We start from the raw sequence: 25,222 nt of genomic DNA, 5'->3' as shown, positions 1-25,222 counted from the left end.
TCAAATAAAGGATCAAATAAAAACGGAAAAAATATTTATATGAATGTTGTTCTACAAAAAATGACTAAGAATTACTAACTACAAAATTGACAAGAAGTTTAGATGAATGAGGGTTAGAATCAAATTATTAAAGTATTTAAATAGAAAACTGATATCGTGCCAAGATAATCGGTTTTAGCTAACTTATAAAAATTCAAGCTGATCCCATACGAACTCCGTTTCGCTTTCAACTTGGAATACGTCATGAACAGTTTGTATGAAAGTCAATTGCCAAGCATTTTCCGAATTCATTGTTAAGTAATAATGGCAAAAATATTGGACGATCACTTCGTCTGTCGTCTGCTACTAAATATGAAATCAGGAATCAAAAACCACGTGTATAAATTTCGACTAAATCATTGCATAACAACGCAATTATTGCCAATAAGCTAAACCCCTTTCTCTTATATAAACTTTGATATCTGAAATCGATTGCCCTTCCCTCAAAACTCCCGTGTGCAAATTTTCAAAGCAATCCATTATACAATAACGTCAATATTGCTAAAAATAGTGAAAAATTAATTTTCGTCCCCTTTCGTCGACCCCTGGCAAAATATTTGACATCTTAGATCGATTGTCCGTCCCTGAAAACTACCGTGTGGAAATTTTCATCCCAATTCGGTGTATAATAACGTCTATATTGCAAAAATATTGAAAAGTTTATATGGACGACCCCCTTTGCTGGCCCCTTACAAAAAAATTGACATTTGAAATCGATTGCTCGTCTTTCAACACACTCATGTGCAAATTTTCAACACAATTCGACGGAAAATGACGTCAATATCGTGAAAACAATATTTGTCTTGTATGGACGATTCCCTTCAGAAGGGGTCATCCAAAAATCTGAAAACTTTTTTATCCTTCCTGGTCCTAATGAGTATCCATGCCAAATTTCAGCTCTCTAGCTCTTAAGACGGCTGAGTCCATAGAGGACAAACAAACAAACAAACATTCAGAAATTGCTTTATATATATGACCCAATCCAAGCACCGCTCAACTGGAGAACCGATTTTTATTTTTCATTATCCAAATATAAATTACATAGCGTTAGAAAGGTTATTTCTTGAGTGTCCTTTTCCATAAAAAGATATTCAGCTACCTTTTTTTAGAATTGAGTATTTTAACGTTGAAATTTAAAAATTTTAGTATGAAATTAAATTGATTTTTGCAAATATTCTTCATTCATAACATAACTTTGTCAAAAATCTAGCTATGTCAAAACAAATTACTGCAAAATGATGGTAGAAAAGCCATCTTTTAAGCATGATATAAGATAAATAACAGTTACTGCAAGTTTACGCTCTAGAGTCGTTGATAAAGGTATCTATTTTTAAGCGTTGTGACGTCACGAAAATTCTACTGTTTTTAAATTTATGATTTACTGAAATTTCATATATTGTCGAAAATTGGAGGTCTCTTCAAACTTTTTGAGTGGAATATAATGCAATTTTTAGATTGAAAATCAGTTTAGCAGGTTGCGAGTTGCACCCGGGTAAAGAATGCGTTGTGACGTCACGAAAATTTATTTACTTTTTTTTCGAAAACGTTCAAGACTTTTTACCTTAACACTATGATAGTATTTCTTCAATACAAGTTCAACACAACATTGTGCTTCAATAAACGAATTCTATTATCAAGTTTTCAAAGAAACTATTTTTTTTTGCATTAACTTAGTTGTTTTTAAACATTTCTAATAAAACATATTTAACAGCACTTAAAAACGCTTGATTCAAGAATAAACAAACTATCAAACAAATGAAATCCTCATCGATTTTGTAAAAGAAAATTTGTGAATCATAAAGCAGATAGTTATCTGTGATTTGAATAAAAATCTTGTTAAAGATCTAGTACTTCATATATCTATGTTAGAATGAAAAACACCGCTAAAAGCTTCTTTTTCTTTCTGGCATTATGTTCAAACAAAATAAGTTCCATGAAATAAATGTAATGAGATTCAAAAAATCTGGTAAACTGGTAAACTTAATACATTAACTTTTTTATTTAAAAAAATCATAAGATTTTCATAGAAAATAAGTTATTAAAATTAATTCAAGTATTTTAATAGAAATTTGCTTTTATTGAAATTTCCACCTCAAAGAATGTCACTAGAAAATCCAAATCGAACCCCGTGTTCACATAAAATCTCACAAAAGAGACTTTAAACTGAATTACAAAATTTAATAAATTCAAATATGTACTACCACAAGGTCTCATGCAAAATTTGGGTCAGATTATTCTTAGGAAAGAGGTTGCGCAACACACCTAAAGTTTGTACGGAATTATGTAGATTTGGTTCGGCATGATAAAAAAAACCGTTTTTCGTCAATAATTTAGGTCTTTATCAACCAATTTTTCTTTTAATTTGAGTATTTTAAAGCTTTGATTATGACAATATTTTATCTGAGAAACGCGTTTCGATTAGTTTTGATTAGAGTTATCATAAAACAGCTAGAACGTTCAAAATTAGCGTCGATTAACGATAATTCATGTATTTTTTGTATTTGAACCATCAGAAGCTAATTTTTGAAACTCAAAAACCTTTTTAACTAAACCATTGTCGAAATGGGATCTTGAGATAAACTATTTGTCATAGTGAAAGCTTGCAACTTATAAGATTTTCATTAGATGGCTGATTTAGGCACTCTAGTGTCGATTAACTATCTTTGGCAAGATCGATGGCTTTGAAATTATCATTTATTTTTCCTTTCCTTTGCAATTAAAGATTAAAAAGAATCAGAAACACATTTCAACGCTTTTACGAATAAATATTTCCTAGTTTTAGTTTTTTCCTAAACAATATTCACATGATCGCAAAAAAAAATTTCGAATAAAATTGATGTGAGCAGTATTGCAAACCTTATCTGCTTATATGGGCCTTTGAGATTAAATTCCATTTAATTTTTGGGAATAAATGGATCGATTTCATCACCAAATCACATTATTTATTAAGTTTTTAAGCATTTTAAGTAAATCAAGTATTCATTTCAAGATTATACTTTGATTTATTTCATGTAGCTAACCATCAAATTTCGTGACGTCACAACGCTTTGCAAAACCCTGCTTTAAAAAAATGGTGCGTTGAGACGTCACGAAACTGGATCGCTCTAAAATAAATTGAAATCAAAATTTTAAAAAATCAAAAACAGTGATTTGTTGGTGGTAATGAATCGATACTTTTCTGAAATTTTCATAAAATTTGATCAAATAGAAGAGCAGAAAATTGCGACGTTGTAAAAAAAATTGAAAAGTGGGAAAAGAGGCGCGTTGTGACGTCACGATTCCTTTTGGTTATATTTAGTTAACTGTTTACTCTATACAAATACTTTTGGTTTCAAATTGTAGAGAATTAAATTTTGACCCTATGATGTACAATTTTTAACAATGTGCGATATGACCTGTAAAACTTACATACAATATACCAAAAAATTGTTTTGCAAACGTTGTGACGTCACGCTGGAATGGGTCATATATAGATAGATAATCAACTTTATTATTCATTGCACTTACACAATTTCAATCAAGCTAATACCACTGACCACACTGACTGGACACTCAATTCCACTTTTTGACTAATCCAAGATGGCTTCTTTTTATAGGGAGCAATGTCGACACCAGAGGCGCATCCATCGTTATTTTGACATTGGTCGTCATTTGTTTCCTAAAATTTCCGTTACCCGTGTGAACGATAAACAAAGTATCTTCAGTACTTGCAGTGATTTTATAATACGAATTACATTGCCATGGGTCTTCAATGTGAGTATTCTGGCTGTTCAAATAGCGAAGGAGTGAATGTATCGTGCAGCTTCCACAGTTTTCCTCAGGACTACGAAAGGTAATTATTGTTAATGTTATATTCGAGTTATTATTTCTAAATAGTAACTGCATCATCAGCTGTCTCCGCTGGATTCTTGCTTGTGGATCAAGCGAGCTTCAAGAGTGTTTTAATTCGGGAGGAATTGCAGCAGTCAGCAGAAAGCGAATTTGTTCGTTGCACTTCCTGAATAGTTCGTACAAAAATCCATCATGTAAGGATCGAGGGTAAGTATTAAATTTTACTTGAGCTTGAGCTTGAGCTTAGATAAACCGTACATTTCAGTAGTTGCTTCTCCGTGATCGACAAGAACCATCAAAATTGTACATAGATCCAAATAAATGGGGCTTGGGATTAGCTTACCATTTTCTGTGTACACGTTTCGAAGGTTCCTTATCTTATATGGTCAATAACGGCGCCGGCCACGTCCTTACGGTTCATCGGGGAAAGGGAAGGATTGTTAGTTCGACTTCCGTTGCTACTAGAGACCGAATACACCTCTAAATCTCCACGGTTGTCACAGGAAGGGTGGTTTGCTAGCGGGGAAGGTAAATTAGATCTGGATTCCCTTTGGGAAGGGATGTGATCAAAGCAAAGTTAAATATTTAATGTTCGTCGCGTCGCACACTATCGAGTTCACCGCGTTTTTATTTAGAGCAAATACATCCTAACGTGGCATTGTCATACACATACAATGTACTTAGCACCGGTGCAACTCACCGAATTTTACCGCGCGTTTATGACGAGGAGAGCAAAACGTCCTAACGTGGCATTGTCATACACATACAATGTACTTAGCACCGGTGCAACTCACCGAATTTTACCGCGCGTTTATGACGAGGAGAGCAAAACGTCCTAACGTGGCATTGTCATACACATACAATGTACTTAGCACCGGTGCAACTCACCGAATTTTACCGCGCGTTTATGACGAGGAGAGCAAAACGTCCTAACGTGGCATTGTCATACACGTATGGCACCGGAGCAACTCACCGAAGATTATCGCGCTCTCAAAACTAGAAGAGCAAAAACGTCCTAACGTGGCATTGTCATACACGTATAACGCACTTGGCGCCGATGAAATTCACCGAAGTTTTTCACGCGTTTAAAACGAGAAGAGCAAGAACGATCTAACGCATTATGCAAACGGGGAGAGAAAGAGGAAAAGAAAGGAAAGAAAATACGCATCCGATCGCGCCTCGCTTGCCTGATGTACACTTTTCCCAAGCAACTGAACGGAGGAGGAAATCACCATTGTTACCCTCTTGCTCCAGCAGCATTAATACACTTTATTTATTAACACCGACGACCGACCGAACCTAATCACGTCAATTTTCACCACGCTAACACACACACACACACACACACACACACACACACACACACACACACACACACACACACACACACACACACACACACACACACACACACACACACACACACACACCCACACACACACACACACACACACACACACACACACACACACACACACACACACACACACACACACACACACACACACACACACACACACACACACACACACACACACACACACACACACACACACACATACGCGCGCGCGCGCGCAGAATTCTGTTAACTTGATGATGATTGAGGATTTTTGAATTTTGTTTGCGTTTTATGACAAATATGTTTCAATCTCTTTACCTTGAAAAACAAATAGTTTTATCATTTTTATCACACATCTTACAGACATTTAAAAAAATCATTCCCTAGATAGCGCTAGCTTAAAAACAAAATTACTCACCAGATGTCGGTAGCACAAGGTACGCGAACCTTTTCTAAACTCTACTAGTGACATCTGTATGTCACTAGCGGAATTTTTTAGAACCACCATGCACTGACGCGTCATCACACAACCATTGCAAAATCGAAAAATAAGAATTCTTAAATTACCTGTTATTTGCGACCATTTTACATATACCTCCATAACCGTCAGTAGCACAAACACTTCAGCCACGCTCCAAATGAAATTATTTATCAAAAGCACATATTTAACACCTGAAAATCGGCTTAATAAAATCTGATCACATTCCCGTTCAATCTTTCAACTCTCTATACCATCCGAGGGTAAGTATTAAATTTTACTGTACAATTACATAATTTTATACAGCGATGTGGTTTTAGTTTGTTGGCTGGCGCTGTGCCCATTAAATCGACGCCTTTCATACTGGAGGAACTAATTGAATATTCGGAAAACTCAGAGAATGCTTTCGAAACTTCATTTGAATCCGTTGAATATTTAGAGGCGGCTGACGGCTCTTCAGAACATATTAATGGCGACGATACATCACCTGATGACAACACACACCAGGATCGAGGGTGAGTTTTAATTTTTATTGTAAATTTTCAAACATTAACCAGTTATGCGATTTTAGTTTGTTGGCAGACACTGTGCCCGTAAAACCCGCATCCTGGATGCAAGAAAATACGAACGAAGAATACGAAGCGATTGAATTCTCAGAAAACGAAAATCCTTACGAAAATAATTCGGATGTATACGAGTCCATTGAATATTTAGATACGGACGAAGTTACTAAAGACTCTTATCGCGTCGAATCATCTCCCGATTACAAATCGCTCTATTTGGACGAGAAAAACAAAAATCATTTTTCTGAAAAATGTTTGCAAGAATAAAAAAAAAGTTATATTATTCTAACAGGGTCAACAAACGCAAACAAAAATCACTTAGCGTTAAAAAAAATCAAATAGATATGTTGAGAAAAAATCTGAAAAAACTTAGGGCTCAGAAAATTGAAGATGAAAAAATTTTGCATATCGTCAAAAAAAATAAAGTCCTGTACAACTCCTTGATGAACTTGAAACGCAAGCCAAATGGTCGGAGATACATTTCAGAGGCAAAAAGAATTGCGGTGGGATCCTATTTGGCTGGACCTGCCTCATATCGTTATTTGGCTAGTAGTAACACGTTGGCCCTGCCAAGCAAAAAAACCGTTTATCGATGTAACGCAAATGTTGCGGTAGCCGCAGGACTAAACAACGACATCCTTAAACGGCTGGCTGAAAAAGTTTCACCATTCTCTAAGCATGAAAGAGCCGTGTCCATTGTTATAGATAGAATGTCGATAAAAGCGGAATTACACTACAATGCCAAAAGTGACACGTTCACAGGGTTTCCTGATACCGTTTGCCTAAAACGTTTCGAAAAAAAATCAATCCTTCTATTCTTGCTACTGAAGCAGAAGCTATAATGGTCTGCGGGATAAATAAGCTTGATGCTTCGCGATGGGTGCCTTCAACGTCAACGGCTAGAAGAAAAAAAGGATTGAAAAGATTCAAACAAGTAAAAATTTTTTTTCCATACAATTGCGTTCCATGTGACCATGTCTAAGCGTTTATTTCTCTTATTTCAGGCTGTTGGGTAGGGGAGAGGAAGGCTATATGCGCATATTAAGGAAATCACTCATTTTCTCCTATACTCCAAAAGATAGGAGTCTGAAAACTATATGCACATGAGCGGACATCTGTTTTATATACGTTAGTGAAATTTTGCTGTTAAAATCTCTTACAGTTTTTGTGAAAATAATTTTATAATAAAAGAAGTCAAAATAGCCGATTTCCGAAACTGGCGGGCTAAATGCGCATATTTATATTTTTAGCTATATTTCATTATCACTTGCAATATTTTGATATTAATTAATTGAAAATGGTAGAAACGGATGTTAAGCATACGTCAAGGCCGAAATTTTGGTGAAATTTTTTACATCACTAGTTCTTTTGCATGAAACATAGTTAAGTATGCCATATGGCCATATTTCAGGGTAATATTTTGTTCATAGTTCATATTGTATTTTTATCGGATCAGTAGGAAGTTCTTCTTTTTTCGTTGTAAGATCGTGATTTGAGCGTAGATTTCATGTTTAAATGATAGAAAGTAAAAAATTTATAAGACTAATCTATTCTTCTTGATATAGGCATTTAACCTACCTTGATATGGGCATTCAGAACCTGTCTCTTATTCCAATATCTTATCATTTACAACTTTGCCAAAAGCTTCGATTTGTTGAATTTCCGATTTCCAGATGAATAAGAAAGAAAAACCACTAAAATTTTTGTTCACAGAATCTGTATGCACAATAATTAAAGTTCAATATATTATAACAAAACTGACAAAAATCTTGTTTGAATTTTAAAATTTTTTCGACTTTATATAATAATTTAATTTTTTTATGCCATGTGTTAAAAGCGTATTACCCTCAAACTGCACTAATTAGATATGATGAATCTCCAGCCATATCGTCAATCGGCTGTATGCGCATATTACCCAATATGCGCATATAGGAACACTTCCCCCTATGTGTTAGCTCATAACACTCTTGGAAGTACCGCCCAATTCAAACTGATTGAAGAAACAGCACAGAGAACAGACGCACAAGCTAGCCCACGAAACTTGTGTAAAATTTCCAACGATCGTTTAGAACCAATTTTTGTTTTTTGGCTGGGCCACCAGGTGTCTCCAAACATACCAAAGAGAACTGTCAAAACCAAACTGAGAAAAAAAAACAAAATTTTGGTCAGTTTTGAACAGGTCGTATGAACTGTTTGGCATATTTCAAGAAAATTGCTGTAAAAGTTTCGTAACACTTTTGTTCGTTTGCATAATGAAAAAAAAAATCCTTAAAAGTTAATCACTATTTCGTTCAAACTAGAAAATTTTGGACAACGGAATGTAAAAGTGATACTTGAAAGTAACGCGCTTTGAGATGTCTAGAATCAGTTCAGATGGTTAAGGCTAATCGTCAAGAATGTTCTTAATGGACTGAATATATCCGATTGGTCCTTTGACGACAACCGTTCAAGAAGTGTAAACACTGTTAGTCAACAGTGAAAAATAAAGGAATGAATAAAAGTTTATCACCGGTGCTTTTTGACTTTCTTGAATGAGTGTAACAACTTTCTTTTATTTTAAATTCAGGTAGCGTTTCGGGTTACTCTGAGAGACATGATGACATGATGATATATCTGATGATGGATGAAGGAAAGTAACCCGAAACGTTACGTCAATTTAAAAATGAAAGAAAGATGTTTCACTCATTGAAAATAGTCAAAAAGTAAAACCGTATAAAATAAAGGAAGTGAAATTCTGCCCAGTCAAAAGTAACTCTTATTGCATTTATCTAGCAATGAATTGAACCCGTCTATTTTAGACCGACATTAGGTAATTTATTAATGAGTTCATATACGATTACGCCTTTTCGAAAACTGAGCTCTTGAAAATTTGATTTCTAACTTTTGAACGGCGCAATAGATGGCACTGTTTCCAGACAATTTTCAACGTATTTTCTGGATGTCAGCATTCGAAATTTTACACACTTTTTTGAAGATTTTTTGTTCGAGCTTGTACGTCTGTTCTCTGTGGAAACAGTTAGGGCTTTGAGACTTTGCGGATTGTATCCTTTAGCCCTTATAATGGACCAATGTTCAACTAACGTGAAGATGGCGAGAGAAGCTGGCGCATCACTTCATAGACCGGTGGTGAATATTGATGGAAAAGAGTTATCAATAATGTTCGACACCCCACATTTACTTAAAAACGCCAAAAGTAATTTGCAACGACACAATGCAATGATTAACGGTGAAATAGCATCGTTCAAGTTTATTGAAAAACTTTATGACATTGATAAAACACAAACTCCTAGATTAGCTCCGAAACTGAGCGAAAAATGCGTTCGAGTAGCGCCTTTCACATCAATGAACGTTGCACAAGCTACTAGAGCACTCAGTGTTTCAGTAGCAAACGCGATTGAATACTTAGTGGACATTGAAAAGCTTCCACATGACGCAACCCCAACTGCCTATTTTGCCCGGTTTTTTGACACACTGTTTGATAGTTTCAACTCCAAGACAGTTTCAACTATATCGAAGGTATGCTAATATACAGTCAATAATTTAACCTGACCTTAAACATGGCACTATTTATATTGTTAACAAATGTGTTCTAGCCTTATCGAAATGCCCTAAAAGAAAACTCCTGCCACTGGGATTTTTTTGAAAGTGCTTTGAGCATTTTACAAACTTTGTTTTTTACTACAAATGAATGTTCGGACGTTAATGAGGTAATTAGCATATTTGGGTCCAATGGAAGTTTTGGCCGCTAACCCGAAACTTCCGGTAGAAAAAAAAACTTACTTTAAAAAGACACCCAATAAGGTTATATCAAATCATTAAATTTTTTAAATTTTTTTTTTACAATTACAGGCACTAAGAGAAGCTTACAAACTCACAATAAAACAAAGAAAACCGAATTTCATCGATGGCTTCATCCAGAATATTCGAGCAGTACACTGGCTGTTCGATAAAATGAAAGACGAGTTCAGTACTGAGTTTTTATTCACAAATTTGCTAAATCAAGACCCTTTAGAAAACTTTTTTTCTGAACAAAGGCGTCGATTGGGGCATAACGACACACCAAATGCGTATCAATTTGCGATAGCTTTCAAATACAACGCAATTTCGAATAACGCTAAACTATGTAATGATTCCAACTGCGAAAATGATGATGCGCTCGCATTAATTGAAGATTCTAATCTTGAAACATCGGCACGATCAAAAAGCAAGCAAGCTTTCCAATATAAGTGTAAGCCTCTTTTTTTTTTAAAAAAAAATATGTCTTTATTTGTATCAAATCATGATTACACTTATATTACATTATTGCATTAAACTAGGTGTTCAGCTCAATAATGAACTGTTCATAGCCCTATAAGTAACTAGATTATAAAAATTTATTTATAAGATTTAAATTTGCTGAGCGCAATCAAGTTTTTAATGTAGGAGAACATCCTGTAATAGCAAAAATATTTTATACTTAAAACTAAACACTATCTTAAAATTAAACTAAACATAAAGAGAACGAATCTCTGCGATGGAAGACTGCATCGATTTGCCTCTGAAGTTGGAGATGATTTTGTTGGCCATCTCTTCGATAGATTCAATGCCTGCAATCCGATGAAGATCTTCGGTGCTGTGCCAAGGTGGAAGCCGCAAAATCATTTTCAGAACTTTGTTCTGAATCCTCTGGATGACTTTCTTCCTCGTCGCGCAGCAGCTAGACCAAATCGGAACTGCATACATGATCGCTGGTCGAAAAACTTGTTTGTAGATGAGCATCTTATTTCGCAGACACAACCGGGATTTCCTGTTGATGAGAGAATAAAGAGATTTAGTGTATTTATTACATTTAGATTGAATATCTTCAATGTGATTTTTAAAAGTAAGATTCCGATCAAGTGTAAGTCCCAAGTACTTCACGTGATCAGACCATTCTAAAGAAACCCCATTAAAAGTTATGGAATGATTTTCATTAGGTTTTAAAAAATTTGCTCTTGGCTTATGGGGAAATAAAATAAGTTGAGTTTTGGAAGCATTAGGAGAAATTTTCCACATTTTCAAGTAATTCAAAAAGGAATTTAAATTTTGTTGCAATCTACTGCGTACCACCCGTAAATTTCGACCTTTTGCTGAAAGCAAAGTATCATCAGCAAATAATCTTCTACCTTTTCCTTCTGGTACATCAGGAAGATCAGAAGTAAAAATATTGTATAAAATTGGCCCAAGTATACTGCCTTGAGGGACACCAGCTCTAATGGGTGTCCTTTCAGAGCATGATAGCTTACTTGTAAGGTTCGGCTAGTCAAATAATTTTGAATAATTTTGGTGAGATATACAGGAAAATCAAATCGAGCTAATTTAGCTACTAAACCTTTGTGCCAAACACTGTCAAAAGCTTTTTCAATATCAAGAAGAGCAACACCAGTTGAATAACCTTCAGATTTGCTAGCGTTAATCATATTAGTTACACTCAAAAGTTGATGTGTAGTAGAATGTCCATGACGAAAACCAAATTGTTCATCAGGGAAAATGGAATTCTGATTAATGTGAATCATCATTCTATTCAAAATAACTCTCTCAAATAGTTTACTTAAAGATGGAAGCAAACTAATTGGTCGATAACTTGAAGGCTCTGAAGCACTTTTTCCAGGTTTCAAAATTGGAGTTACTTTGGCATTTTTCCATTTACAGTAATACCTCGATATAAAGCAACTTCTTTTTAAAGCAACCTCGATATAACGTAACCCAATATAAAGCAACTTTTGCCTCTATATTACGTAACTTTTAAAAATGTTCTGATTTGAACAAATATGTTTAATTTCAATACTTTTTTGTCATAAAAATATAATAATGTTGGTTATGAGCCATGCGTAAATTCTCAGAGGCATAAAGAGCGAATGAGCGCAAGCGTTGAAAATGTAACTCCAGTACTTTCAGTATTGTGATAGTCGCTTTTGTGCTTTTGAAAATCCAGCCTACAGCATGTATCTCCATTTCAAAACTTGATGACTATATTTGCACCTACAGATAAGTTGCTTAAGCTGAAGTGAGGTTAGGGCATGTAATCTTTTATTCAAATAAGTTTTTATTATTGCTGACAGTTGATCAATCACTGTACAGATTTCTGTTCCATCGCGAATGCACGGATTTTATCACTTGCTATGAAAAAGTTCGGTATCCGCCTTCTTAAACTAAGCGGAGAAAAATTGTCCAGTAATATAGCCATTATAGACGAATATATCGCCTAATTTACAAAAGAAGTCCAAGATAAAAATCTATCTCCAGCTCAAATCTGGAATGCTTACGAAAGTGGGTTTGTTTTTTAAGAAAGGAAGTTGGAAAGTCAGTAAGGAGAGGATTACTTTCATGCCATGTAGCAATATGGATGGGAGTTTTAAACTTCCATTGATGTAAATAGAGAAATCCGCGAAACCACGAGCGTTGAAAAACATTAAAGAGCTGTCTGTATACTACAGGTCCTCCAAGAACGCCTGGATGACCAGTACATTATTAAAAGAATGTTTTTTGAGCAGTTTGTGCATTTTCTTAAAACCGTACAAACAGAATTTAGAATCAACTTTTTCACATTTACGATCACTATCGATGCTCCAAAGGACCCTTTTAAGTAGTGTTTCGATATAACGTAACTTCGATATAAAGCAACGAAAAAAAAAAATTCGTTGCTTTATATCGAGGTATTACTGTATTGGGAAAATAGGCCAAGTGAAAACATTTGTTGAAAATTTTAACTAAAAAATTTAAAGTGCTTTCAGGCAACTTTTTAAGAAGAATATAGAAAATCCCATCTTCCCCTGGAGCTTTCATATTTTTAAATTTTTTGAAAATCAATTTAAGTTCATCAATATTTGTCTCACAAGAACTTTCAAACACATTTTGCTTAGAAAGAATATCATCAAATTCTAGGGAAATTTGAGCATCAATTGGACTTACAACGTTTAAATTAAAATCATGAGCAGACTCAAATTGTTGGGCTAATTTTTGAGCCTTTTCTGAATTAGTTAAAAGAAGTTTATCCCCATCTTTCAAAGTAGGAATTGGCTTCTGGGGCTTTTTCAAATTTTAGTTAATTTCCAAAATGGCTTTGAGTAGGGTTTTATGTCCTCTACTGCTTTTGCAAAATTTTCATTACGAATGAAATTTAAACGACGTTTGATCTCTTTTTGAAGGTCGCAATAAATTAATTTCAAATAAGGATCTCTAGTACGTTGATATTGGCGTCGACGAATGTTTTTCAGTCGTATCAAAAACTGAAGATCATCATCAATTAAAGGTTGATTGAATTTATGTTTAACTTTAGGTATTGAAGCGGCTTTAGCATTGACTATTGCAGTTGTCAAATTTTCTACAGCCAAATCAATATCTTCTATTGAATTCAGTGGAACGTTTACATCTAAATTACGTTCAATAAAATTCATATATCGCTCCCAGTTAGCCTTTTGAAAATTAAAAGTTGATTTTAAAGGGTTTTCAATGGGACTTTGGGATAAAGAATATGTTACTGGAAGGTGGTCTGAATCGAGGTCCGCATGAGTAACTAATTGACTACAATGCTCGCCTAAATCCGTTAGAACCAAATCAATTGTGGAGGGATTTCTAATTGAAGAAAAACAAGTATGCCCATTAGGATATTCAACAGTATAATAACCTGCAGAGCAGTCATTAAACAAAATATTCCCATTTGAATTTGATGAAATATTATTCCAAGATCGGTGTTTTGCATTAAAGTCACCAATAATAAAAAATTTAGATTTATTTCTGGTGAGTTTTTGTAAATCTCCCTTCAAAAAATTTTTCTGTTCACCGCTACATTGAAAAGGCAAATATGCGGCAACAATTATAATTTTCCCCATAGAAGTTTCTAATTCAATTCCAATTGTTTCTAAGACTTTTGTATTGAAAGAAGGAAGAAGTCTAAATTTGAGACGACTATTGATGACAATAGCTACACCCCCACCTTGTCGATCAAGTCGATCATTTCGTAAAATTTTAAAGAAAGCATTGCTTTTCAAGTTATTGTCTGGCTTTAAAAAAGTTTCAGTGATGGCAGCAATATGTATGTTTTGAGTTTTCAAAAATAAAAAGAACTCGTCTTGGTTAGCCAGTAAAGATCTAGCGTTCCAATTCATAATATTTAAACATCTATTTGGATCCATGAGGGAATCGTAAAGTCATAATAATTTTGTTAGCATAATTAAAAGAAGTTTGGAAAGCTTCAAACATTGAATTTGCTTTCAACATAAGTTGCATCATTTCCATTAAATTTTGATGCAAAAATTTTAATTTTTCCTCAGTAATCTCACCCAAATCAACAAAATTGTTAGAATCAGAAGAGGAAGGAGAAGAAAAAGTATTTGAATTTCGGGGATTTTCCCAAGCCTTCGCATGAACGTTGAGACTTGGTTTTTTCCCATTTTTATTAGTTAAACCTGAAGAGGGCAACCCATTTTCAACCACCTCTGAGAACGATAAACAACGAGTCTGGGGCGCAGAATCAGCCCAGGTAACATTAAAATCACTTCGGGTATTACCCAGCCGTGATTCCAATGTAGACCGAGGCTGAATGCGAACAGGCAGGTTGTTTGCCGGCCCGACGTGTGAAGACGAAAAAGAGGAAGGAGGAGAAGAAACTTTTCTGGAAACTTTGGGATTTTTCCTAGAAGCAATAATTTTTGCCCTGATGGGACAGTCTAGCGAAATCGAGGAATGATTACCTGCGCAATTTGCACACTTAAAAAATTCTGTTTTTGGCTTATCACCACCAAAAAGGCATTTAGATTTTTCATGATCGAATGAGCCGCAAAACATGCATCTGGCATTCATTCTACAATTTTTAGTGCCATGACAAAAAGCTTGACAACGACGACATTGCGTAATATTTTGAAGAAAATTGGTAGAAGATTTACGAAAAGGTTCGAATTCGACTCGACAATGAAACATAAGACGAGCCTTTTCAAGAATTTGCAAATTATTAACCTGATCCTTTTTAAAATGGATCAAATAAAGTTCAGGAGCAAAACCAACACTACTGATATTATTCGTGGTGGTTCTTTTCCTCATTTGAATTACTTGAATTGGAGAAAAACCTAACAAAGAATTTAATTCAGCTGTGATCTCATCCGGTGTCTGATCGCCAGTGAGACCACGAAGTACAACTTTAAATGGACGATCACTTCTAGTGTTGTACGTAAAAAATTGGTGTTTTTTATTATTCAAATAATTTAAAACCTTTTGAAAATCATTAAAAGATTCCGCCAATATACGAGCAGTTCCCCTTCGACCGATCTGAAAAGAAATCTTCACATCCTTGACGGAAGTGACGATTTCTTTTCGAAAGGCATTGAAGTCAGGAATCGTGACCGTTATTGGTGGAATCTTTTCGTTTTTAAGAGTATAAGAAGAAGAAGAAGGTTTCTTAGTACTCTTATCAGAATTAAATATGAATATTTCCTCATCACCGATGTTATGAAGGACATCGAATGAATTGGAAATTTCAACTTTTTTGGCAGGTGGCCCTGGATTAGGTTCAGCAATCCGTTTTCTTCCGGCCCTTGAGCCGGCCGAAGACTTCCCCATGCTGGAAAGAAAAGAGAAAATATGAATAAAAGAAAATGAAAATAATATTAGCACTGAAAAGTGCTGATTGAAATACAGGTAAGGAAAAAATAAATAATGTAAAATGTTCCTGCAGGTACACAGCAACGATACGATGCTCCGGCGTACGTGTTGACGGCTCAACGGTACAGATGGAAGTGAAGTGTAAGCCTCTTATTACAACGGAAGTCAGCTTCAGTACATATCAACTAAACGGCCTTTGCTATATATTGGGAGCTTCAGCCAGAAAACTGCGCCATGAGCAATGTCGCAAACGCATGCTCGCTGAGCGAGACTCGTGCGATTTACAGAAAGAAGTTTGCCGCCGCCAGTGGCGTAGAGGATAACCTTCAAATCTTCTAAGCCAGGGGGTATGAGATCGAATCCCGGTCACGGCATACATAGTACACTTTCTGTGGGTTGGTGGTTTTAGCATTTGTAAGATGCTAGCCATCATATCCTCGCAAGATGTACGCTTAGAGTTAAGAAAAAAAGGAATCTCTTAGAGGAAACATCATGTTTCATTGAGATCCTGTATGTGTTTGTGTTCGTTTTTTAAAAAAAAAGTTTACAAGTTTTGCAATGTTAAAAATGCTGCCCATATGCCAAATAACAAGCTTTTTGAGCTAGGCCTTCTTATATTTAATGCGTACTCTCAAAAATTTGAAAAATTTCTCTACCAAAATCGGCGATACTGCAAATCGAGGCTGAAGGAATATATTGCCTATGATGAATTTAATGGATTCCTTTGTAGACAATGTTTTGATTTGCTCGTTGACAAGGTGTTCAATACACTAATAAATTGTTTCGTGAAAAAAATGAACCTAGAAAACAAAATCAAAACGCAAAAAAAACGAAATCGTAAAGCGAGACGTATGAATTTGCCAGTATAATTATGTTATTATAATACATGTTTTATAAATCTTCCTATTATTGTTATGTTCTCTTTATAAAATAATCAATAACTGTGGGTTGAACTAATCTGTTCCAATATACATATATCATGCGATAAATTGGTTTCTGATATTCATTTCTGATTATACTTTTGCCCTTAATCTAACTTTCTAACTAGTACAGCAATTCCAATAAGACAGTTTCTTTATCTTCACAACAGAAGGAACTCATGCAGCTTTTTCATTGGAATCGACATGGGGTGTCTTAGCGTCTTATTCCTTCCATTTCCGCTTGGCAATACTTCTCCGTGCATTTGGTTCTGAATCCGGCAATCTGTTGGCAGCGATTTCTTTTAAGACAGCCGAAATACAGGCACACTGTTCTGCACTTCGTGTGGTTTCGTTAGCTTCCAAACAGTTCGCCGCACTGATTGACCATCGATACTGCGCGACCACGAACTGAGTCCTCGATCTTTATTTGAAGAGCGACAAAAGCATTTATTCAGCTTCAGCACTAGCGCTTGCCATTCTCAACTGGTGACATACACATAATTGGTGTATATTGCATTGTTATCCCAGCCTGGTTCCCGTTTTTAGTTTCAGTTGTAACGAAGAGTGTCGCCGTCTCCCGACAGCACTAATTTGCTTAGCGTCTGTTCACTTCTTCATATGAATAGTAGTAGAACACATTAGGATTATCTGAAAAAAAATTAGGTGAGAACTAATGATACTCAATCTCTCGAAGGCACCTTCGAAGAGCCTTCCTCTGAGCTTATGGGAGGAATTCTTCAAATACCGGTCACAGTCATATATCATTAAACATCGGAAATATTTTCACCGGTTACTTGCTGGAGATACCTAAAAAGCGCACATACCTTAATTTTTAGTTCCTAATCCGCAAGTAAACAATTTATCTACAGGCGATATTCCCATATATTTTTGAAGACGGAAAAGTAGATTGCCGGATGCGGGAAAGAATTTGAATGCAATCAGCATTGTCACTCCGGGTAAAATAAACCATCCCTGGGATATTGATGATCACTTTTTTTTGTCTGTTCAGCAGCAAAGAGCTCAGCATCAGCAATGTCCACACATGCAGCTGGATCTTCAGATGATGGACCGCCAGTTGGTAATGTTTTTAACAGTCTAATATCAAAATAAAAACCACCGAAGACTCGATTTCTAAAGCCTAGTCCACACTAGGCAACATGAACTGCGATTTTTGTTATGAGACGAACTTTGTTGTCTGTTGTTGTTGTTGGAAACCTGAGACGGTCTCAGTGTCTCCCGAAGAAAATGGGAGACGCTGAGACCGTCTCGAGACGAACCGTCTCCTAGTGTGGACTAGGCTTAAAACTTTGCATTTTTCTGTTATTCTTTACACCGTTTTGTTGTTGTTTGAATTTGAAATGTCAAATTTCCAATCGGGATGGTGGGAATTTTTCGATTCGCGTTGGTCATAATGAATTCAAGCAAAGTCGACGGTAGATGGCAATACAGTAGCAACACTGTAAAATTAGTCAAAAATGAAATGAAAAATTGTTCGAAGTGTCATGTCAGTGTGGTCAGTGCTAATACTGCTGAATTTGTGGAATGCTTTGAAAGAGTGAGAAAAAAATTTATTTTGATTGGATTAATTATTTATGGCTTAACAAAATATATTCATTTATCATATACATATGTTTTGCATCTGTTTAAAAAAATTATTAAAGAAAAAAATATAAAAAATATTACCAAAAAATTCAAAAAGTTAGTTAAAATTAAAAATAAAACAGAAAAAAATATTCTTAAAATCCTAAACAGAAAATAAACTAAGAAAAGCTTACCGAGAAAAAAATCTGCAAACAAAACAACGTGAAATGGTTACATTTACGGGATGAATAAGAAAACAGTTTTGAAATCCCAGAACAAAATTCCTATTTCATAACTTTGCGTGTCTTGCAGTAACCTATTGATCTACTTACAACCACAGCACAGAAGTCTATAAAGTGACCATATTGACACACACGCGGTCCACACAAGTGGATGAATCATAAATAAAAAAATTGTTATTATAAGAAAATATTTTTAAAACTTCCGAAATCTTTCGGATGTGGAAACCTCTTTTGATAACCAAATTTCAGTACAGCACAGCATCAAAAGCCGTAGGATAGTAAAAGCTCTGATCATACTGACAGGACGCTTAGAACAAAAATTCAACCATTTTCTGCCTATTTTTTTAAATTTTGCTGGTTCGCAATACCGACGGTAGGTTTTCCGATACAAAGGCCCTGTAGGAAAAATGAACCAGTTAAGCCCGATTTTATTGAAGGAATTGCCTATTTTTTTAAAGTTGGGTGGCACTTTCCAACTGGGATAGCATTTCTTCAAATCGATCGATGCGCACTTTGGAATCGATATTGCGTACTGTTGGAAAAAATATCCAGCAAACGAAATCGAGTGTCCATTCAGTATGGTCAGTGGTAAAAGTATCCAAACTAATGCAAGAAAATTGGAAACCAATCACCGAGATTTCCGGGATCCGTCCTTGTCGACTGCCATTCGTCTTATTGAGGCATCAATTGTTGTTGCTTACCCAACTTTTCCTGCCACAATTCAATCTAAGACTTGCAGAATATTATATGAAATAAGTGAATAAAATTCAATGAAGATGTTATGCAAAAAAGTCGCTTTTCTCCACTGATCAAACAAAAACCCTTCTAAACTGTATTACTGATTATTCTAATTCCGAGAGGGGCTTCGTCAAGATCGCCCTCTGGCGGCAGCGCTGCTTCGAGCGATTGCACGTAGTCTGCCGCGACCTCAGGTTGCTTCTGTCGTGCGATATTTAACCGAGGCGGGCATCGGTTTCGTATGTTGTTCACTACGGAGAGTTTTGGGCGCATCTTCACCATCACCAGATAAATGATCAGAGTCAGACTCGATGTTGGCGCCTCGACAGAATCTGACGTCGATGATGTCCGAGAAGTGCCAGCTGTGATCTCCAGGTGTACTTGTTTGTGTGGGAGGCGGTTCAGGAAAAGATACTACGTACGGCCATTCGTTTGGAGGCCTTCCAATTGTCGGTTTGAATTCCTCCTTCTGGCCGACCTTAGCATTAAAATCCCCGATGATGATCTTGATATCCTGTTTTGGGCAGCGGTCGTATTCACGCTTCAGCTGCGCGTAGAATTCGGCTTTGTCGTCACCGGTACTTCCTAGGTGAGAACTGTGCACGTTGATGATGCTGGTAATGAAGAAGCGGCCCTTGATCCTCAACCGGCACATTCGTGAGTTGATCGGCCACCACCTGATCACGCGAGTGTCAAAATGTGAAATATGTAGATAATGAAAATTAGAATATTATCAACTCAGAAGATCATCATTTTTTAAATTTACGAAGGATTATAATTTTGTTCCGAAAAGCTATTTTGTTTCACTTTTCAGCTTCAAATATGTTTGGACAAAACGAAAAACTAACACGTTGACTCACATCCTCGTGATGTGATGTGGAATAGATAAAACGAGAGCCCTCTCCCCCTCCAACGTAGATATTTAATTTGTAACCATGTCTATCCGTGGCCATCCTTACGAGGTGAAGGAAAGGATAAACGAACAAGCGAAAAAAAAAATCCCGCAAGGGACAAATTACATGCTCTAAGTCACGTTAACTTTAAATTATCCGTAATGAATGGCACTCGGAGAGCAACAAGAGCGCAACATGCTTTTTGACCTGAAGCGCTTTCTCATATTCCTATCGTCGATGTTATTCCAAGCCGCACGAATGTCGACAAAGACGGGAAGCTGAGGGCACTTGTGCTTGTGCCAACTCTTCAGAGATTCAACTTTGATCAGACTTCCCGGTCTTATTTTGGATGCTGAAGCACAGAAGCAAAAGCAAGGGAAAAAATGGCAAGCAGTTCGAAATTAGAACGTTTGCTTTTGGTGGGACCAAACGAAAATGCTTGTCAGTAGACGAGTACCTAGTACTTCGAAGGAAATCCTCGATGCCGCAAAGCATCGAAAGCGAAAAAGAAAATCCATTCGAAAGAAATCGAATTAAATAACGTTCTACAAGAAGGAAAAGTCTTGCAAAAAGACACTGGAAAGTGAAATCGAAACTTTAATCCTCCTCCGACCTCTTGATAGCCCAGCTTTCGGCCAGATTTCGATTCGATGGGGGATTAAAAACTTTCAGCAACTTTTTCCCGAACGTGTTAAGGGTTGTACGTGGGCCGCTTGGGGCTGGCTGCTGTAATCTGTGAGGTCAGCTATTGGGTGCGGTATTGATTGTGTCCTCAAAGTTTTTAAACACACGTAGGACGCAAGAAAAAGGGTTTAAAGTTTTTGATTTTTTTCCCCTCTTGCTCAGTTTCTCGATTATGCTGTCCGATTTCCGAAACTTTGGTAGGTAAGCCAATGAGGTTTTGTTCAGTTAACTTAAAATCAGCAGTGGAAGTTTGTCGTCATAAACGTGTTTCGGTTTTTTTACCTAGCGTTGTAGGTTGAAGTGAGCTTCATTTGTCGTTAGCTCTTTGTGCCCGTGTAATATCAGAAAATGTTGTGTGAATCGATTTGGCCGAAAAAACGTTTGAAAATTTGAATAAATTTACTCAAGTATAGTAAGCTTAATATGTACCTACCTATATATTTTTATGAAAAATGGTCCATGACATTATTTTAAAAAATTACGCCAACCTATGGCTACGAATGATGTTTTTCTTCATTTTTGTTGCGGAAAACAAGCTTCTCTATCATTCCTTAGGAAATAAATCGAATCTACGTGAAACTTGTACTTTTTCATGATAAACATTTAAGGTTTTATGGCAAACTAGACTGCGTAGACTAATAAAATTTCAGATTTTCTTTTATCCAATCGTATACCTCTTCAGATGACTGCAAATATTTTTTTATATTTCATTTATTTTCACATATTTTAACTAAAAACAATCGTATCAAAATTGTGGAGAATGCGCACCAAACCACGTGTTTTACGCTCAAATTTTGAATGCTGTTAACTTTTGAGGAAAACCGAATATCAAAGCGGAATGTCATTCTTATTATTTTCTGAATCCCAAATTACGACAAGAATGCACAATTATATCACATATCGCCCTTTTTCATGTTTGAAAGGTGCGCCAATATTTGATTCGAAAAAATCATCTGCCGCCATATTCGCCGCGATATCAGCCAAGAAATTATTTCCGTTGCCTACTTGAAGGCGTTTTACTTATAAGGATAACAAAAAGTGTATTTCAAATAGCGAAATTATCGATACGTTTAGCAATAACAAAATATTTTTATTTCTAGTAAGCAGTAAAATAAATCCCTGAATCGTCGTAAATGTTCAATTCGGTTCTTACATGATTTTTAGCGTTATAAATAAATGGTGATACGGTCAAAATTTGATCAAGGGAAAACGCATGTAAAACGGTGAAATCGTTTATTTAAAAAATCAAATTAAATTTCTTTTTCAAGTTTAATTAGTATAAAATTCAGGAAAAATATTCAGTTAAGCTTCCGCTTTTCCAAATCCGAATTGCCGGTTCTTACGCTTAACCCTTGCCATCAGATTTTGTACAGCCACCTTGTCCACCGTGTCTTCGCCGCAGAAAGCCAGTTTGCCTTGAACTGCTGCTCGTCCTTAGCAGTTTTTTTGGTCTTCTTTAGGTTCCGCTTGATAATAGCCCAGTATTTCTCAATTGGGCGGAGCTCTGGCGTGTTGCAAGGGTTCTTGTCCTTGGGAACCACCTGCACGTTGTTGGCGGCGTACCACTACATGGCCTTTTTACCGTAATGGCAAGATACCAAATCCGGCCAAAACAGTACGGAACAACCGTGCTTCTTCAGGAAAAGCAGCAGACATTTATTCAAACACTCTTTCACGTATATTTCTTGGTTGACAGTCCCGAAAGCTATGAAAATGCTGCTTTTCAAGCCACAGGTACTCATGGCAATTGCCAAACCAGATATTTCTTCGCAAACTTTAACAGTTTCATGTGCTTGAAAATATCTGCTACCTTTCCCCTTCCTTTTGCCGTATAAAACTCCTGTCGCAGAAGCTGCTTGTAGTCGGCTTTGACATAGGTTTCATCGTCCATTACCACGCAGTCAAACTTCGCCAGTATCGTCGTGTACAGCCTTCGGGATCGCGCTTTGGCCATCGTATTTGGTTTATCATCGCGATTTGGAGTCTGTCTTCTTGTAAGTCGATGGTCCGGCTCGTTTTTTGGCTCGATGTACGGTTGTAGACGATACACCCAGCTTATTTGCGGTATCTCGGAAAGAGAGGTTAGGGTTTCGCTTGAAACTATCGGTAACTCTCCTTGTCGTCTCAGCGGCTTCCGGTTTTCGATTCCCCCTGATCCAGACTTCCTGGCCTTAATTAAATTTGTAACAGTTGATTTGGCAACTTTTAACGATTTTGCCACATTTGCGTGCGAGTAGCTCGGATTTTCGCGATGCGCGAGCAAAATTTTAATACACTGCTCTTCTTCCTTAGACGGCATTTTGACAACTGAAAAGTGAATTCCAAAATCAATATAGGAGCAACATTCTACACCCACATCTTCAAAATGAAGGGTGTTCAGGTTTTTTAAATGCAAAATTGAAAGAAATACGTCAAGTTGATATTGACCAAATTTTGACCGTATCACCTTTTAGCTTAAATGCTTTTTTTTTTAGTTGATCACCCAGGTGGTAAATCCTTTTTACGGATTGCATTCCAAGGCACGGCGAGCGACCGAGTCCCCCCAGTATGCTACTCTGGGTCCATGGGTGCAATTGGACGACTCATGATACTAAGTACCCCTACGCCATAAAGTCCACCTGGGGCCGCAGACCTGGTTCCCACCTCGAACTGTTTAGTACACTATGCTTCAATAGTGGGAGGTCTATTCGCGCTAATGCGCTCCAAGGCAATACTCATTAACGAGACCACTTTAAGCAAAACCTCTCCTCCTTACGACTCGACGCCTGAACTCTCCTCTAACGACTTGAGAACCGACATCTCCTCGCAATGACTCGAGATTCCCACACAAACCTCTCCTCTTCGAGACTTGAGGTCTGATCTCTCCTCTAACAACTTGAGATCCGACCCCTCCTCGCACCACCTCCATCATTTTCCTATTTTGGACCACCATGTTTCTATTTTTAACCACCCTTAACAAAGTAAGATGTTTTTTTTCGAATTTTGCTACAGCATCGACAGAAATTGGTACATGCGTATAACTTAGTGAACCTTTTATTTTTTTCTCTCGTAGTCAAGTTTTGTCTCATTCTACACTTGTTTGTTGGGTATTTAGTACTTCATACAACCATCTATTATTTGTTTGTACAACTGTGCTGTAATACCAAAATTGGTGATTAGAAAAAGGGAAAAACAAATTCTAGAAGGAAAACCTCTGATTCAAACTAAAGAAAAGAGGCGGGATCAACCAAAGAACAACACCGTTAGTTCCCCTCACAGCTCCCAGAAGCTAATAAGTTTTTTATTTAGAATCGCACAATTTTCTTGTTTAAGTTGTTTAATCTTCAGATTATCCAGTTTTCTCAGAAAAGTATAAGTGGTTTTCCCTTCCAAGATTGTGCCTGTCCAGTAAGGGCTATGGACAGAAACTCGATCGATCTATTTTTAATGCGTTCCTCAAAGTATTTTGGTAGGTAAATGGATTGGTCTGACCTTAATTTTTCAGCTTTCCTTCAGCTCGGCGTATTGCTTTAACGACGACGGGGTCCTGTAGTGGTGGTTCCGGCGACGGCGGTGGTATCGGTGACGGTGGCGGTGGTGGTGGTGTTTAAGATGATGCGTGCACGATTTACTCCAGCTGCTGGTTCCGAACCCAAAGGCGAAGGTTCGGCTTGCTCCGAGGTTTGAAGTCGAAGATTCCGGCAATTGACGACCGGCAGATCTCCGGCGAAGGTCGTGGTATCCTTCGCTGGCCCACGATGCGATGGAGCTATCCCAACTCTGCATGCGAACTATATGTCCGAACCCCAGAGTCGTAGAATAGCTCAGGTTGAGCAACCATAGTCACCCAAAACCCTACACCGTTGCTAACACCTTCACTTGAAGAAATGTTAATCCTGAACCTCGAGCGGGAATGGCCACGGGGTCACACGGATGGCAGCGACCGAGTACAATCACTCACCAGTGATTGTTTCCTTAACGGCTCACACGGGCCTGGTTCACGTCCTCACCACGTTTCTTTAACACTTTGTTAAAGGTGTTTTCTCGATTAAATAACGTATCGACGGCTTAACCCCAAGATATGACTATCGAGGAACTTCGAAATACTTCACTTAAATGGAATGTACTACAGGTAAGTGCCTTTTTCAAAATTTTCTCTCGATTGTTCAAAATTCAATTGGCTAGCTGTCAGCATTTAATAAGCGATCAGATGTGTTCTGATCCACGGCTGGAAAGAAATGAGTTGTTTGTATTCTGACCACTAGGAGCGCTAGCTATGTTAAAAAGCACTCGAATGACCACAGCTATTTCCCCATACAA

The 25,222-nt window shown here is 36.8% G+C and overlaps 1 protein-coding gene across 1 annotated transcript in view; it reads left to right on the top strand.

Annotated features, from left to right (window-relative positions):
- LOC129742479 (uncharacterized) overlaps positions 1–24,513 on the top strand; it is a 101,868-nt gene extending 77,355 nt beyond the window's left edge. Inside the window, exon 4 of the mRNA XM_055734379.1 lies at positions 24,419–24,513. Coding sequence (XP_055590354.1) covers positions 24,419–24,513 — 95 coding nt within the window. The remainder of the gene's footprint in view (positions 1–24,418) is intronic.
- The last annotated feature ends 709 nt before the right edge of the window (positions 24,514–25,222 follow it).

The sequence above is a fragment of the Uranotaenia lowii genome, chromosome 2, assembly GCF_029784155.1.
Source record: "Uranotaenia lowii strain MFRU-FL chromosome 2, ASM2978415v1, whole genome shotgun sequence".
In the NCBI taxonomy this organism is placed as follows: Eukaryota; Metazoa; Arthropoda; class Insecta; order Diptera; family Culicidae; genus Uranotaenia; species Uranotaenia lowii.
The sequence above is the reverse complement of the archived record's forward strand: the minus strand, read 5'-3'. Positions and strand labels throughout refer to the sequence as shown.